Source organism: Cyprinus carpio, chromosome B8, assembly GCF_018340385.1.
Source record: "Cyprinus carpio isolate SPL01 chromosome B8, ASM1834038v1, whole genome shotgun sequence".
NCBI classification, from domain to species: domain Eukaryota; kingdom Metazoa; phylum Chordata; class Actinopteri; order Cypriniformes; family Cyprinidae; genus Cyprinus; species Cyprinus carpio.
Genome location: NC_056604.1, coordinates 15845573 through 15862311, shown reverse-complemented (window position 1 = coordinate 15862311; position 16739 = coordinate 15845573). Strand labels below are relative to the sequence as shown.

At 34.3% G+C, this 16739-nt stretch overlaps 2 protein-coding genes across 8 annotated transcripts; both read right to left on the bottom strand.

The window, feature by feature from the left end:
* Positions 1 to 4054: 4054 nt before the first annotated feature.
* LOC109075216 (epigen-like) lies at positions 4055 to 7788 on the bottom strand. 2 transcript variants are annotated; one of them, XM_019091144.2, is made up of 5 exons: positions 6259 to 7788; positions 6039 to 6137; positions 5568 to 5688; positions 5093 to 5245; positions 4055 to 4890 (listed from the first exon to the last, which is right to left on the bottom strand). In XM_019091144.2, the coding sequence occupies exons 1-5, from the start codon at positions 6362 to 6364 to the stop codon at positions 4836 to 4838; spliced, it is 534 nt and encodes a 177-aa protein (XP_018946689.1). In that variant the 5' UTR covers positions 6365 to 7788; the 3' UTR covers positions 4055 to 4835. The 2 variants fall into 2 exon arrangements, with proteins under 2 accessions (XP_018946689.1, XP_018946691.1); XM_019091146.2 differs by having other exon boundaries at positions 5568 to 5685; positions 6259 to 7773.
* Positions 7789 to 8019: 231 nt separating this feature from the next.
* LOC109075210 (probable bifunctional methylenetetrahydrofolate dehydrogenase/cyclohydrolase 2) lies at positions 8020 to 16570 on the bottom strand. Of its 6 annotated transcripts, none has more exons than XM_042729955.1 (8): positions 16342 to 16570; positions 15814 to 15998; positions 15214 to 15336; positions 14823 to 14975; positions 12126 to 12233; positions 10408 to 10500; positions 9971 to 10072; positions 8020 to 8916 (listed from the first exon to the last, which is right to left on the bottom strand). In XM_042729955.1, the coding sequence occupies exons 1-8, from the start codon at positions 16479 to 16481 to the stop codon at positions 8801 to 8803; spliced, it is 1020 nt and encodes a 339-aa protein (XP_042585889.1). In that variant the 5' UTR covers positions 16482 to 16570; the 3' UTR covers positions 8020 to 8800. The 6 variants fall into 6 exon arrangements, with proteins under 6 accessions (XP_042585889.1, XP_042585890.1, XP_042585892.1 ...); XM_042729956.1 differs by having other exon boundaries at positions 9971 to 10096; positions 15814 to 16033; positions 16342 to 16528; XM_042729958.1 differs by having other exon boundaries at positions 9971 to 10096; positions 16242 to 16368.
* Between the last annotated feature and the right edge of the window lie 169 nt (positions 16571 to 16739).

The following is a 16739-nucleotide window of genomic DNA, read 5'->3' as shown; positions in this document are numbered from 1 at the left end:
AGAAAAATACATTCAGTATAGAAAGAAATAGCCTAATAGCATACTAAATATTAGACTTTCAACTAACTTTCACTTCTTAATTGATTGGGGACCATCATTGGGGACCATCAGACCAACCAACTCATAACCTCGGGTTCCAATGCACCAAATGTAAATAAATTGCTGTGACGTATTTGTCTCTCTTTAAACTGTCCGGTGTAACACACAAGTCTTGGTGCATATGAAGAATCAATTCTTCGAGGGAATCAAGAGTAGGGAATCTGAACAAACAAACCAAAGCTATTTCTTTAAAATTCGGTAATGTTTTGTTCTGTCAGTGTCTTTTTTATGTTTATTTGATAGCAGATTTTTGTTTGCAGTTATACACTGAAAAATACTGTATATTTTATATTTATAATTTTAAACATTTATATTTTGTCAGTTATTATATAAAACATTACAGTCCCCAAAAGCAAATTTTGTTAGATTCAGCTCACTTCCGGGTACCAAGCTGACATATTTGTCCCCAAAATATGGTTAAGTATAGGAACACACACACACGTTTTGGACTTTTTTATTTTATTTTATTTTATTTTTTTTTATAGTTTTCAAAATGTGGTGTAATTTTGTATTGTGTGCCAAAATGTGAGGGGGATTTTACAACTGTTGCTCAACCCAGGATATTGTCAAAGACATGATACAAACAGCAAACCCTTTGTTGCTTATCTTTGTTTAATTTTTCAGGGTTTAGATCATAGACTGTAAAAAAGAGGTTTAGATGCTGAAACGTTAACAGATTTTGTGGATAAAGTGAACAATGCCACCAAAGGCAATAAAGGAGCAATAGTTCAATCTGAAATTACAGTTTCAGCAATGGTGGAAACACTTAACAATATTGCAAATGTCACTCAAACTGTTATGCTGGATGAAGGTGTCATAGAGGTAAGTTAAAGTTTAAATTACATCTACAACTAGATTGAATTGCCATAGTATAATGCTGACCACACACTAGTTGACATGAGTTTTTAAAGGCTCTATGTATTCTTCTTTTTTTCAGTTGTTGCCCTTCAAGTCGAGAAACTGCAAAGTGATGCCATTTAACATCTCCCATCATTTATCTTACAGAATTTCCTCAGTATAGTGGATGTCATTTCATCAGAGACCGTGAAACCTGTATGGAAACAGCTAAATTCAAATGGCAAAGGAAAGAAACAGCTCTTAATTCTTCAATGTCACTGAAATTGTTATAAAATCGACATCAGACACCAATTTCAACATAACCAGTCAAACAACTCATTCCTGTTCAAAAAAGTAACCACATCTGAAGACTTCAAGGATGTATTAAAGCTCAACTCAACAGCTGAAATAATCATCCCGGATATTGCATCTAGTCATAAAAACATTACAATCACAGCAGTGGCCTTCTCCTCCCTAGGCCTGCAAGAAATCATAACGGTAACCAAAATACAACTGTAGATTATTGTAGTGAATACAGGTATATCTATCAACAACATACAGCTTAACTTTGAAAAACTCCAAAGGTCAGTAACTCTAAATAATAATTCAGTAAACCTAGGGAACCCCCAATGTGTTTTCTGGGAGTTCAACCTTTTTAATAGCTCTGGAGGATGGGACTCAACAGGATGTGAGGTCATACGGCAGTGTCACATGTGACTGTAATCTAAAAACTTCTTTTTTTTTTTTTTTTGTGTCCTTTTTTTCCTGATCCTGACAATCTTGTTTTGTCTGTCATTACGTACCTTGGTTTTGATGTTTCAATAGCAAGCTTGGTTGTATGCCTTATCATCAAAATGATTATCTGGAAGGAAGTATCTAGAAACTCTACATCACATGTTCGGTATGTAAATAAATGATGACAGTTTTCATGTTTGAGGTGAACTATCACTTTAAAGGAATATTTTGGGTTAAGCTTGATCAACATTATTTGTTGTAGAGTGTTGAAGTCACACAGAAGTCACTTTCAAACCAATCTGCTTTCTTTTGGTTAACATAGCAAATTAGCGGCTATCCTAAAACATGCAAAAATCTGCGTGGGGAAGTCTTTTCCCCCCAATTTCCAAAAGCATGGATTCCTATTGAAATTCCTGGATTTTACAAATGAATGAATGTTAAAGGGTTAGTTCACTCATAAATGAAATTTTGTCATTAATTGCTCACCCTTATGTTGTTCAAAACCTGAAAGACCTTCGTTCATCTTCGGAATACAAATAAAGGTATTTTAGATGAAATCTGAGAGCTTTCTGACCCTCCATAGACAGCAACACAACCACCACGTTCAAGACACAGAAATGCAGTAAGGACGCTGTTAAAATAGTCCATGTGACATCAGTGGTTCAACCTTAATTTTATAAAGCTATAAGAATACATTTTGTGTGCAAAGAAAACAAAAATAAAGACTTTATTCAACAAATTCTTCTGTTCCCTTTCAGTCCTAATGCAGGAGCCGGCGTTTTGATGTAGAACCCGGATGTGCTACACCATGTTTACAAGCAAACGCTGTACATAAAACAGTCTTCGTAAACATGTCTGAAGATTTCAACAAGAGAGGATGACTTGCATTTTTTTTTTGCCCTACCTTACTTATTTGAGCCAGAATATACAGACGATTAACTAAGAAATATGGACGTTCAGATTGCTGGCTCCTGTGTCAGCAGCACCACACTCTCGTGAACATGAACAGAAACATTTGTTGAATAAAGAAATTATTTTTGTTTTCTTTGTGCACAAAAATATTCTCATAGCTTCATAAAATTAAGATTGTACCACTGATGTCACATGGACTACTTTAACGATTTTCTTACTAACTTTTTTGGTCTTTAACGTTGTATGAATGAATGAATGATGCATTTATATAGACATATCTTCATTCGTGTTCTGAGGATGAACGAAAGGTTTGGAACAATATGAGGGTTTAATAACAGAATTTTCATTTTTGGGTGAACTATCCCTTTAAATGGTGTTAAAAAACCCCCACTGTATTTAGTATGGAATTACAGCTTCATTGTCATGACCTGATAATGCTGTAAACCCTAAAATGAGCAAAAATGCATTAAAAAAATTCACAGCTCATGTAATACAAACATTTCACAAAAGAATTAATGCAAATGCTTTTATAAAGATATCATTTAGTTTGCATGAACTCCTTTCTTACAATCGACCACAAACTCACATTCAGATCTGCCTCTATCCAATCAACAACTGAATTATTGTATTTTTTTCCCCAATAATCCATCAATATTGTGCCACAAATGCTGTTGTTTAAGCTTAACTTGTACTAAACCTGGAATATTCCTCAAAGGATTTATACATTTCACATTTTATCAAATAAAGAACAACTTTTCATGCAAAACAATTTTTATAAACACAATGGCATCTTTCTTATCATAGACTTCAAGCTCTGGAGTTCTTCCAACAGAACGACTCTTACTAACACCCTTATGAGAAGAGGGAGGCGTAAGTACAGTGCTGCACTGTATCTTGATTTCTTCAGCATATTGCCTGAACTTTCAATGTAACATTCTTATGTTTTACAGATGCTGGGTCAAATTCCTCACACAGCTCTGGAGCATCACTAACTTTTCTAAATGCTTAGCAGGACAGACAGGCGCCTTCATTTCCTGTCAGTACATCTTTGTAATGCTGGGTCCAGTGCCACAGGCACAACTTCATACTGAAAAAGTTTGATTTCTGTCTTTCTAAATGCTTGACTATAACTCTAATATTCAGTACTTTTTTCCTGTTTTCTATTAGTGATCCAGATTGAACAATTTACAATAAAACATCTGTTTGTACCAAATTAAACCTTTTATGTGTACACACTGTTTTATGAAAACAGAAATTACATTGTGGTTTCTGTCTGAACACTGTTTAGTGTACCAACATCTTTATCCTTTCTCTATTAAATTCATAAATGAAAAACACCTGTTTAAAATTGTATTGTATTGTTTTCAGAATACAGAAACATTTATTCTACGTATTGAAATTGTTTATTAAAATAACAGGATCTGCTTTTCATTTTTCAAGCAATTTGAGAAACATGAAACCACACAATACATTTACAGTTACTGAGTTTAATAATGCTTGAGCTGAGATCATAAAGATCATAATTTATACAAATGTGTCAATAAATAAATATCTGATACAAGTACATTCGCACGGTTTAGGTTTTACATTTAGTATCATCATGTTTATAGCTGTGCAATAAATAGCTATGTGCACTTACATAATACATTCATAACGGAGGCAGCACAGGACATTTGCTTATGGATAAACAAGAATCTGATTGACAGTTCTACATGCAGTTTTTAAATGTTAGTGAATTATTTTTACATTACAGTGCCCAAGTTATATTATAACTTGTAATTAATATAAAATAATTATGTTAAACAACCTGCATTTTCCCATTGTGACTGCTATTGTAATAAATTACATTGATTAATGCAGTGGTTTTCAAACTTGTTCGTGGGGACCCAAAGCTCAGCATATTTTGCATTTCTCCCTAATTTACTCACCTGATTCAGATCATCAGCTCATTAGGAAAGAGCTCCATGAACTCAAATTAGTGTGTCAGATAAGGGAGACATGCAAAATGTGCAGAGCAGTGGGTCCCGAGAAACTGGATTGAAAACCACTGGATTAATGTGTCCTTTGTGGAATATGGAGATCACAAAGTGTTTCTTTGCAATTCTCGCTCCGTTCTCTAGAGGGTGTAGTGTCTCTACTCCAAAGTCTGGCCTGTCTTGCTGGTAGAATCAGTCTTGATATTTTGTCCTCCTTCTTGTCTTAGGCCTAAAAGCACTTTATTTAAGAGCATGAATTATATCTGGCCAAATAAATTAAACAGAGTTTTCAGAGCCATAGTTCTTGTAGGGTGGTGATGACTTCTGACACCTGTGAAGTATAAACCAGAAAATATTTAAACATTCAATGAATGCTCCCATTGTCATTGATTTACAAAAGTTGCCTGATAATATTACATTTAAAGTTTAAGTAATTAAATGACAATTTAAAATAAAGAAAGAAAAAATGATCAATAAACAAAGCAGTTGCTACTTGAATAATAAAAGCCTAAACGCTGTATTCAGGATTTTACCTTTTCTTTAAACAGCAGTACATCAGTCCGATGATGCTTCCCAGTATTAAAACTACACCACAGCTAATTCCAATGACTTCTTCAGGACTGGACAATTGATGGGTGTCCAAAATAGCATGTTCACAGCGCATACCGCTGAACATTTTGTCACACCTAAAGACAGTAGAAATCATATTTGTTAGGAAGGTCTTGGAAGCCATCGTTTAAAGACCCTATGAAATGGCCTGTTGACTAGTTATTTTTCCATATGTTGATTCCCTTGTGAAACAGGAAATTTGGGTGTGACATATCTAAGAGATCATCCCATTTTGTAAATATCCACAAGGCTTTATTCACATCACAGCCACAACCCAAGCTTTGCAACTTGCTAGTTTGCTAATCAAACAAACATGAACTAGATAATCAAGACCTGATCAGTGTCAACTGATTGATGGGATCTTTAATGTATTGAGTTGTTTTTGGTGGCTGCTCTCACCTGCAGATGGGGGTGTCCAGGTCGGAGGAGTAGGAACACGTACCCTTGGAACAGAATCCCTCATGTTCTGGACCACAGGGCCTTTGAATAGCCAAAACTCGCGGTTCCTCTCTACTTCCTGCTGATAAGACACCCACACACACACCCAGACAGTTAAGCATGAAGGATTGTGATTTTAATGGATAGGCATTCAGACTTGTGTCCACATGCCAAAGAACCTGCATTCTTAGCATTCTTAACAGAGCATACTTACTATAAGTAACTTAGCATCTACATGTCACAAACTATAAATAGAGTATATATACAGAGAGAGAGAGAGAGAGATAAAAATAGAAAACAGTTCTTTTAACTGTTTTACTGTGTTTTTTGATCAAATAAATGCAGCCTGGTAAGAGACATTTAAAAAAAAAAAAAAATAAACATAAAAAGTTGCAGTTTTGAAATAATTATACATAATATCGAAGTACTCACCGTTACTGTGTGTTGTGTTGTATAGGATCACATCCTCTGACTTCTCTTTAGTGTCTCCAAGTCCAGAGAAGACGGCTAACACTAGCATCAATCCAAGTACTGATAGAGTTTTAAGATTACATTTTAGTAACTATACTTCGTCTTTAAAGTATTAGACAGTCATTTTGTTTTAAGCTCTTTATATTATCTATTTTGTGTTATGAAAAGTATTAAGACTCACCCTGATAGTGCAAACAACTTCTATCCACTTGTTGTGTCATGCTGTGGCCCAAATACAGGTTCAGTTTGACTGGAGATTCTGGGTTTGTCCGGTTTTCCTCAAGCATCGGCTGCTCTCCAAATGAAAGTGGTTTTTCCCCACAATTTATACCATCCTTCTATATCCTTTTCTGCGTCACTAATGGTAGCCAATCATTTTAGCTAGTGACAGGAACTGCAGTGATTCCAGAGTCTTTTACCCATACCTGTACAATACTTCCTGGTCCACACAGGCAAGCAGCATGCACAAGCATGTTTTTGCCCCCACATTTTTTTTATTTTTTTTTCAGTGTCCAAAGTATTTCCCTCGAGCAGCAAAAACAGGCTTCTGACAAAGTTATTGGCACAAGTGGTATTAAATGAAAGTCTAATTACAGATACAGTCAAAGTATTATTTTAATTGTTAAATGTGTTTTACTCACACTCATGTCCCATTACACTCCTGTCACATAATTAGCTGCTGGACACAGTATAGATATATTATAATTGCCAAAAAAATGAGAATCAGCTACTTCATATTTTTAAGCGTTTATGTGGGAAGACATCATTTAGAAATGAAATATTTTAAAGATTTTGAAAGATCCATTTAGAACACTTATCTCAATAGCAAAATGGATATGTTAAGTATATCACATGATAAGCAATAATCTTAATTTTTTGGCACGGTCAATGATCTAACTGATTTCCCAACTTTTCAATTTCGTTTTTTTTTTTTTTATCTGTAATCAGATGGGGCTTTGATATTGGATCAATGCCATTTGGTACATTATCCATCGCACGGTATACACAAGGCAAAAATGAGAAATCTGTCATCATTCACTCACCCTCATATCGTTCCAAACTTACTTTCCTCTGTGGAACACAAAAGAAGATATTTTTAAGGATTTTGGTGACATAAAATTTTTGGTTATTGACTTGCATTGTATTTCTCAAAATGTCTTGTTTTATGTTTCACAAGAGGAAGTCATACAGGTTTGAAACGACATGAGGGCGCGAGTGAATGATGACAATGTTGGTTTTTGAGTAAACTGTGCCTTTAGATCTTCCATGAGCAGGTTCATTAATGAAGACTCTTTCATACACAGCTTCTTGTAAACCACCAATATTTAAGAGCAGTAAAAATCAAATCCCTTTTTAAAGAGTCACAGACTGAAATACGTATAGTGCTTTCAGAAGTGAAATCTTTAGCAACACAAGAGCCTTAAAAGGCATAGTTTACCGAAAATGAAGGTTCTGTCATCATTTATTCCCTCTCATGTAACGCAAAAGATGTTAGAAAAGATCTGAGCTATACTCTTTCATACAATAAAAGCGAGTGGTGACCAAAAATGACAAAAAGCACAGTAAAAATAGTCCTTTCGACTCCTGCCATATCTCTCAAATCTCATTCAGATTTGCATGTACTTCCATGCCAAGACATGTCACGCCACGTTTGATGTCAATGGCGCCAAACGTCATGGTTTTTGCTTGCTATTCTTGAGTTTCACACAGGAAGGGATGATTTTCATTGAATTGTGACTTAAAATTCCGGTCTGTTCCTCATACAAAGATATATTTCAGAAGCATGCAAGTAGCACAAAATACTGTGACTTGACTTTCAAGTCATTTATATATATATATATATATATATATATAATTTTTTATTTTTAATCCGTTTTTTTATAGCATAAAACTTTTATATTTTATAAAATATTTGTTATATTTTTTAAAGGACCCAAGATGCCAAAAAAATTTCAAGAATGTGCTATAAATCACACTAATAAATAAAGCAGAAAAATTATATTAAATACTTCATGGGGCTAAAAATCATACATACAAGTTATTTATACCAAAACTAGGATTTTTTTTAAACAAAAACACATTTATGTATTATAAACAATGCATAAATAATACCTTAAATAGGTAGCTGAATAAATAAATATTAAATACAGCAGCATCCTTGTATTTTTTTTTTTTTTTTTTTTTTTTAAACTACACTTTTAAAAGAATTCCTGAGAAAATGTATTAACGTCCCATTTGTCTCAGCGTCAACAGATTCATCTGTCAGATATCTGAGAACCATCTATTACCATGCCATGAGGCCACCTGTTGAGCAGCCAGTCAAGTCGTACCGAAACTCTCTTTGAGGATGATGCAACTAAGACTTCCGGCTTCACTCATGCATTTTCAGGGAGGTAATGTTACACTTGCACCTTATTTTCTCAGCTCCGACAAAATAATAATACTGTAGCACTGTAGCAAGTAGCTACTTAAAATCAGTGAGGAGGCATCTCTCTAATTTTTAAGAAAATAATTAGGGTGCAGTTACCGTCATAGACATGCATGGCTGCCGTGCCAGTTAGAACAGCCTGTTACAGCTTGCCGACGGGCAGGGAAGGATGTTGTAGAGGAAGCTTGCAGGGGCTTGCGTTTATAATCAAGTAACAGACTAATAGTGCAAATTGAAGTATCCAGGATGAAGTGCTTGTATCTTGTCCACCCATAATGGCAGGTTTTGTGTTTGTTCAGTATGTTGGAGCATTTTTGGCAGCAGTGACTGTGTTTTTCATTACCATGGCGACGGCCATTGGGCCGACTCCTCCAGGCACAGGAGAGATGAATCCAGCCTTCTCCTTCACAGCTGATTAGGGAGACAAAAACAAAGCATGTCTTAAATAACACTAATAGCTCTGCCCAAGCCAAGTATTTCTTTTATACTTCCAGGAGAAAATAAATCAAACTATAAATTGTGTTGCTAAGTGACTTCCAGCCAACCAACCAACACACAGTGAGCCAAACAGAGCCCTAGAGTGATTGAGACACGATATCAGATACACTGACTGACGCACATGCAGAATTATTAGAACAGATCACTCAAAAATGAATGCAATTCTGTCATTCCAATCCAAACCCATACTGTTTATCTTCCTTCTCAAGTCAGACTGAATTATAAATCATTATTCACTGAAAACTTTGTTCATATCGGATCTTTTAAATAAATCAGATCAAAACCAAACCAAATGATTATTTTAAGAATTGCATTGATTCAGTTTTCAAGTTAAACTCACTGACTTAAAAGCTCAGTTGAGGAACAAATTGTTGGTGAATAATAGCTTCACACAAAGTAGACTTGTAAAACACAACACACACTGTATGAACCACTCTTATTGATGATTTTAGTACTTTTATGCTGATTTTGCATCCTTTTTGAAGCTTGAAGCTCATTACCTTTTGTGACGGTCATATGGATTTGGAATGATATGAGGTTGAGTAAATAATTTCCATATTCAGATTAACCATATTGGTGTTGTTATTGTTTACTAAAACCTTTTTGTTTTAATAATGCTGAATTAAAATATAAATATTACATGAAAAAAAAAAAACTTAAAAAACTTCGAAAAAATTTTTTGAATTGCGGAAGTTGAACTACTTAGTTACTAAATCAAAATAAATAAATAAAAAATATGACAAAAGAACACAACAAAAAAATTTTGAAAACTGAAAATATAAAAATACAAGCTAATTCAAAATATTTATAAATAGTATTAAATAGTATTTAGTTCTAAATTAGTATTAGTATTAGTTTAATACTAAATTAGTATTAAAGAGTATTAAAATAATACTGAAGTAACTCTAAACTAAAAGATTCTGAAACGAGTATCATAAGAACACTAAAGCAGTGATGTGTCATTTACCTTCAAAATCCACATCTCCAACAAGACGAAGTTTACCAGTGACAGGGTCCTGCATGCGGTTGATGCCGACATCAATAACTGCAGCTCCCTCTTTTAATATATCTGCCGTTATTAAGTGAGGTACACCTGTTGTTACAGATTAAAACCAACCGTTCACAAAGACACATTCTCTATCTTATTAAATTAATATTTATATACACTGTAGACTAAAATGTTAGAATAACAGAACACAAGTTCGAATAAAATACAGATAATGTTCAAAAAAAAAAAAAAAAGTAAATACATGGACGTAATAAATTCATAAATTATACAGTTTAGCAGTCATTACACAATGATACTTGACCACAGAATGCAGCTATTGACCAATCAGAATTGAGTATTCTAGACAGCCATGTAATAATGTTACAGAACACCTGACCAGGACAGAAAGAGCTGACCTGCAGCCGCAATCACTATGTCAGCCAGACTGGCAAGTTCCTTCAGTCGTGGTAGAGGAGTGCATCTATGAGCCATCACAACCGTGGCATCACCTGAAAGACAAAATACTCATCAGGAGTATTTATTTAGTACTTTGTTCATTCGTTAATTTCATTGTTAAATCTAATAAAATATGTTTTTAGTTAGTTAAACATAGTTTCAGATTTAAAATATGATTGCCATGCACAGAAAAACAATGTTAAAACATTTAAACATTTCATAGTTTTTAATTGTGTGCAGGCACCAGTAAATTCATGCCATTTTTTAAGTGCCAACTCCCATCATTTGTTCATTCTTTGAACAATCTTTTACAAAAAATGTTAATGGTTGGTGGTTTCCGCTCATCAGCATGATAATTACATTCATAAGCAGAAATTCCCAGAATGTGTAACTGTACATCCCCACATAAACTAAAAGCTATCAAATTTGGCTAATCACAGGTTACATGCTGTTGAATTAACATAGCTACTGTAAGTCCACGGGTGTAGCAAAATGATGGGAATGATTCATTATAATGCAATACTCATCCTGTCACAGAACCTCAACATTAGATATATTTAAGAGATTTTGCCAAAACCTTGAAGTTTTGGTTTCTTCAGGTAATAACAGGTTCACATTTTATACTATAAGGCTATGAGTCACAAAAAAATGGAAGCAGAACTGATTCAGGGCTGTTTCACTCATTGTGAAAAAATGTCATACATGTTAGAGCACAAACCTACAATCAAATTTCACAACTCACTTGCACTCGCTGTTGAAATCATCAAAATCTTGCACAAACCTAATCACTGATATCTATATAAATTAATCCTCTAACAATTATAACTGATCTTGTTTCTAGAGGCATGTCAATCAAAAGTTATGATACACTATCAAACATTTTTCAAAACTACACAAAACTATTTGGCTTATATTTTAATCACTGTTTAATTCAATGCAAAGAAATAAGGATTTTTGAAAACAACATGTTTACTTTGCATGTCTTTATTTGTATTCTGTTTTCACCTGCAGTATAAATGGATTTTAAACAAATAATATACTACCGCCTATTTTATATCTGAAATATAACATTGACTACATGGTTAAGGATGGTGAATGTTGTTTTCTCTATTACAGGTTATTGGTAAAATGTTCATTCTTGATAGTAATGATGTGACAGCTTGCGTCATCAGCGGCAACATCCAGAGTTCATTCTGTGAATTTGTAATACGCAATGATCTCACTCCCCTTCAAAAAGCGAGGTGACTGGGCCATAGATTATTGATTGAAATTCTGAAAATGTTATTGCAACAGCTAAATAAAAACAAAGTTTTACTTTTCACAGAATGATCAGTTTGCTGTTACTACTTAGTACTTTCAAGTAAAGTATTTTCAAACTAAACACTGTTGATAAAAACAACATTTTAAAAAAATGCATTGCATTCGGCTTTTTGGCACAGTTTCCTTGTCTAGGTTTTTGGGAAATGTAAGTGTTTGTAAGTATTTTCTTAAATGTAAATGTTCATGAATATTTTAACAAGAAAATTAAATAAAAAAGGGTTAAAACTGAGTATAGTGCAATGTGAATTGTGGGATGCTGCTTGGGACTTCAAAACTCCAACTACAAGCACATCTATTTATATATTATAGGATTTCAAAAAAAATAATAATAATAATAAGGTAATGACACAAATCTCACCTCCTGGTCGTTCATGGTTTCTATCCGAATGCAGGAGCATTGCGATAGGCATTCCTACATTCTTGGAGTGCCCAACGACAAGCACATTTTTTCCAACAGTTTCAATGCCTGAAAAAAAGGGACATTCACTAGTGGGCAAAAGTTTGGAATAATTAAGTTTTTCAGTCTTTTTAAAGGAGGTCTCTTATTTTCACCAAGGCTGCAGTTAAAAAACACAGTGAGATTGAGGAATATTATAACAATTTAAAATAACTGTTTTCTATTCAAATATATTTAGAAAAAATGTTTTTCCTGTGATGGTAGAGCTAAGGTTTCAGTATCCATTTATTCAGTCTAATCATTCTAATATGTTCTTTGGTACTCAAGAAACGGTTCTTATTAGTATCAATGTTAAAATAGTTTTTGCTGCTTAATATTTTTGTGGAAATGGTGATACACTATCATTCAACTACCATTTTTTTTTTAAAACAAACAAACAAACAAAAAAATAATTTTTTTTGTTGGATTCATTTGTTTGGTAAGTGATAGGTAAGAGTAAGTATAAAGGCTATGTTAGAAAAGATGTAAAAAAATAAATAAATAAGCTGTTCTTTTGAGCTTTCTTTTCATCAAAGAATGCTGCATTAGAGTTTCAACAAAAATATTAACCACCAAAATACTGATAATAATAACAATCATTATTAATAACTGATCACCAATAATAAGTAGCAGCATATTACAATAGGATCAAGTGAAACTAGAGTAATGGCTGCTGAAAATTCTACTTTATCATATTAGAAATAAATCACATTTTAAAATATATTAAAATAGAAAGAAATTAATGTTTGTATTTTTTTTTATTATGTAGTGGTGGGAAATATTGTGGTCGTTGTTGGTTATTATCAAATGAGGCTGTGAAAATTAATCTGCATTGTTAATCCTTTGATCTTTTATTTGAAAAATTCACAAAAATCTAACCTTTCATTGGATAATAAGAATTTAAAATGTGGGGAAATATCATTATGAAATAAATGTTTTCCTCTAATACACACTGACTACAATTAACGGCACCCTTTTATTGAATTCTTTTTTAAACCTCCATTTGCCAGTTTAACAGCTCTAAATTTTCTTCTATAATGCCTGATGAGGTTAGAGATCACATGTCAAGAGATCAGAGACCATTCCTTCATCCAGAATCACTTCAGACCCTTTAGATTCCTAGCTCCATGTTGGTGCTTCTTCTCTTCAGTTCACCACACTCATTTTCTATAGGGTTCAGGTCAGAGGACTGGAATGGCCATAGCACAAGTTTGGTTTTGTGCCCAGTGACCATTTCTGTGTTGTTTTTGAGGTTTGTGTTTGGATTATGGTTGGATGATCCAAACATGGTCCATTATAAGATATCTAACAGAGTCAGTCACTTTTTGATTTTTTAATCTGTAATTATCCTTTAATTGGATAATAAGAATTTAAAATGGGGGGAAGTATAGTTATTAAAGCAGAAATATAGGCCCACAACATCAAAAATACAGCAGTATATTTCATTGTACACATGGGGCACTTTTTATCCCTGTTTTCACCAAACCCATCTTGAGTGTTTGCTGCTAAAAAGCGAAGCCAGTCCGTTTGAAGTTCCAGTCGTGTCTGATAACTGAATATGCTGGAGTTTATTTTTGGATGAGCTAGGAGAATTTTTCTTGAAACCCTCCTAAACAACATGTGGTGATGTAGGAGCTGTTTGACAATTTTTTTTTAAGGTTTTCTGACCCCGAGACTCAACTATTTTCTGCAATTCTCCAGCTGTGGTCCTTGGAGAGTCTTTGGCCACTCAAACTCTCCTCCTCAGCATGCATTAGGGTGATATAGACACACGTCCTCTTCCAGGCAGTTTCGTAACATTTTATGTTGATTGGTAATTCTTAATTGTTGCCCTGATGGTGGAAATGGGAATTTTCACTGCTCTAGCTCTTTTCTTAAAGCCTGTTCACTAATTTGTGAAGCTCAATTATCTTTTGCTGCACATCAGAAATATATTCTTTTTTTTTTTCTCATTGTGATGGATGATTAAGGGCATTTGGGCTTTGTTTGCCCTCCTATTTATATTTCTGTGAAACTGGAAGCCTTGGATGTATAATTTCATGTTCATAATCACCCTGGAGTGCTCAAAATTGTGAATATGAATGGGAATATACTTCAGAGATGTTTTATTCATAAGAATTTGTAGGGGTGCCAATAACTGTGTCTAACGTGTATTTGAGAAAAACATTTATTTCATAATGATGTTTCCCCCCATTTTAAATTCTTATTATCCAATGAAAAGTTAGATTTTTGTGAATTTTTCAAATAAAAGATCAAAAGGATTAACAATGCAGATTAATTTTCACAGCCTCCTTTGATCATATTTACCAAGGGTGCCCATATTTTTGCCCATGACTGTAAGAAAATGCAGCCTTGGTGAGCATAAGAGACTTCTTTCATAAACATAAAAAAATGTTAGGTATCCCAAACTTTTGACTGACAGTACATCATTTGATTAAACATTTATAACTCAAATTCACCAATGCCCAAAAACGATATGATTGCAAAGCAAAGTTTTCAAATGTGTAAGTAATATAACTAATGTAACTAATGTAATCATAGACAACCCAATCACATCTCTGCTGGGGAGATGAACTCAAAGAAGATTTTAATCTCAGTTCTCTGAAAGCTGTCACAAACCCGTTCTTCTGATGATTTCCCACACTGCCGCTGCTGTGGCTGGCACCATGCACCTCTGGTCCAAGCAGAGTTTTCCAATGTTTACTATGTGGAATCCATCAACGTCTTTTTCTGGGGCGACAGCATTGCATATGGCTCTCTCGCTGAAGTGCTCTGACAGAGAGAGATGCATTCAAAACATGAATTCACTATTGTTAACCTGATCCAGATACATTCAGCCAGCTGTGGTTTTACTATAGCTAAGGAAATAGAAAACTACAGTACTTTCACCATTAGATTTAGATGGTATCACTACAGTAAAGGTCCTAGCAATTAATGACCCTATTTTTATTCACAATTCATTTTTTACATAAGCAGTTTCACATTTTGATCCAGCAGGATAATACAGTACCTGGAAGAGGGAGTTGGACCAGCAGCCCACTGATGCTTCTGTCTCTGTTGAATTTGTCTATCAGTTCCAGCATCTCTTCCTGAGATACTGATGAAGGCCTGAAGATTGTGCTGCTTGACATGCCTTCTCAAACAAGTACCATTTGAAGAAGAGATTAGTGAACACATGATTCAAATCATACTGCAAAATCAGTGACTTTATGTAAAACTAAAGATGGTAAAGTAAGCATTAATGCAGAAAAACAGTTGTCTTTGCTTTTAAAGGCAACTTGAAATCTTTTTATAAGTTGTTCTATTTTTGATTCAAAGCCAACCTTTCTCTGAGACAATATTTTAAGGCTCTCCTATTTAATGTGATATGCATGGAAGCCTGTTTCTGCCAAATTATAATAAATAAGCTAATTATATAGTATAAAGTTGATTGTATTTATTTTTTAGCACTATAATTAGGATTATGTTAATTTAACTACATTTAATTCATTTTAAGACTTATTGGGGCCTCGCTAGAAGTTTGCAGAGGCCCCCTAGTGGACCTCTTGCTGTGAACCATTGCCTCCATATCAAAACGTTGAAGTTTATATTGACTTTGTGTGTTGCTCACCAAGCAGTGAAGCTGCTCGGGCTTTGTTTCTCATGTAAGTGTGGCTGGCATGATCATCTCCCACCAGGATGACACTCAGATGTGGTCTCCTGTTGCCTTGGGCCACTAGTTTGGCTATATCACTCTGGACTTCTTTATGGATCTGCTGAGCAAGTTCTGTCCCTGAGACCACAGTGGCAGCATGTCTATATGACAAACATAACACACATATAACAATACACTGGGACAGACACATGGGAAAATGCTGAAAAATCGATTTGCAATGCATTTAAATCTCTGCTTAATCATCTCATTTACAGTATCGATAACACCCACATGGTGGCGGAATATTCAAACACACAACATGTATTTGCTGAATGAATCGACTTTCTCAAACAATGACGATATGCCCTGTATGTCATGTTTATATAGATACAGACTCTACAAACCGGATGATATGCTTCTCCGGTAAAAAACACGCGGGTTTTGCATATGAACGCATGCAAGCTTTGTTTATCTGCACCAGGAGGGGGGAAATTCAGTCCCAACCTTTTCAGTGACTGACAAAAAGGGCTTCTCCGGTTGACTGTTTTCTGATTTATCCATCTTTTTGATCGACAATGCTGGAAATATGATGTTAATGTCTGTATTCTAGTATAATTTACTGTTAATGTCGTGGAAGCTGCCATAGCAACTGATCACCTGCTCCTCCTCACAGCTCGCGCGTCTCGACGCGTCACACTCAAAACAAAAACTATTTCCGGTTTTGTGGTAAAAAGACGTACGTAAAACGTCTGCAAAACACAATTTATCGCATTGTCTCTATTAAATATAAAAGTCCAACAAAAAAATTATTTAATGAATACATGTCTATAAACGTAGCAGGAAATTTCACAAAAACCTGACCTAAAAGCCGACACAGATCTTAGGCTAAATAGATCATGCAA

Coding starts and splice junctions, on each gene's coding strand:
- LOC109075216 (XM_019091144.2), bottom strand. CDS start 6,364: ATGCTTGAGGAAAACCGGACAAACCCAGAATCTCCAGTCAAACTGAAC. Junction 5,246..5,567: donor CTGGACACCCCCATCTGCAG/GTGAGAGCAGCC, acceptor TACTGTCTTTAG/GTGTGACAAAATGTTCAGCG. Junction 4,891..5,092: donor TACTGCTGTTTAAAGAAAAG/GTAAAATCCTGA, acceptor TATACTTCACAG/GTGTCAGAAGTCATCACCAC.
- LOC109075210 (XM_042729954.1), bottom strand. CDS start 16,481: ATGGCAGCTTCCACGACATTAACAGTAAATTATACTAGAATACAGACA. Junction 15,999..16,341: donor TTTTGTCAGTCACTGAAAAG/GTTGGGACTGAA, acceptor TTTGTCATATAG/ACATGCTGCCACTGTGGTCT. Junction 14,976..15,213: donor GGTCCAACTCCCTCTTCCAG/GTACTGTATTAT, acceptor TCTCTCTGTCAG/AGCACTTCAGCGAGAGAGCC.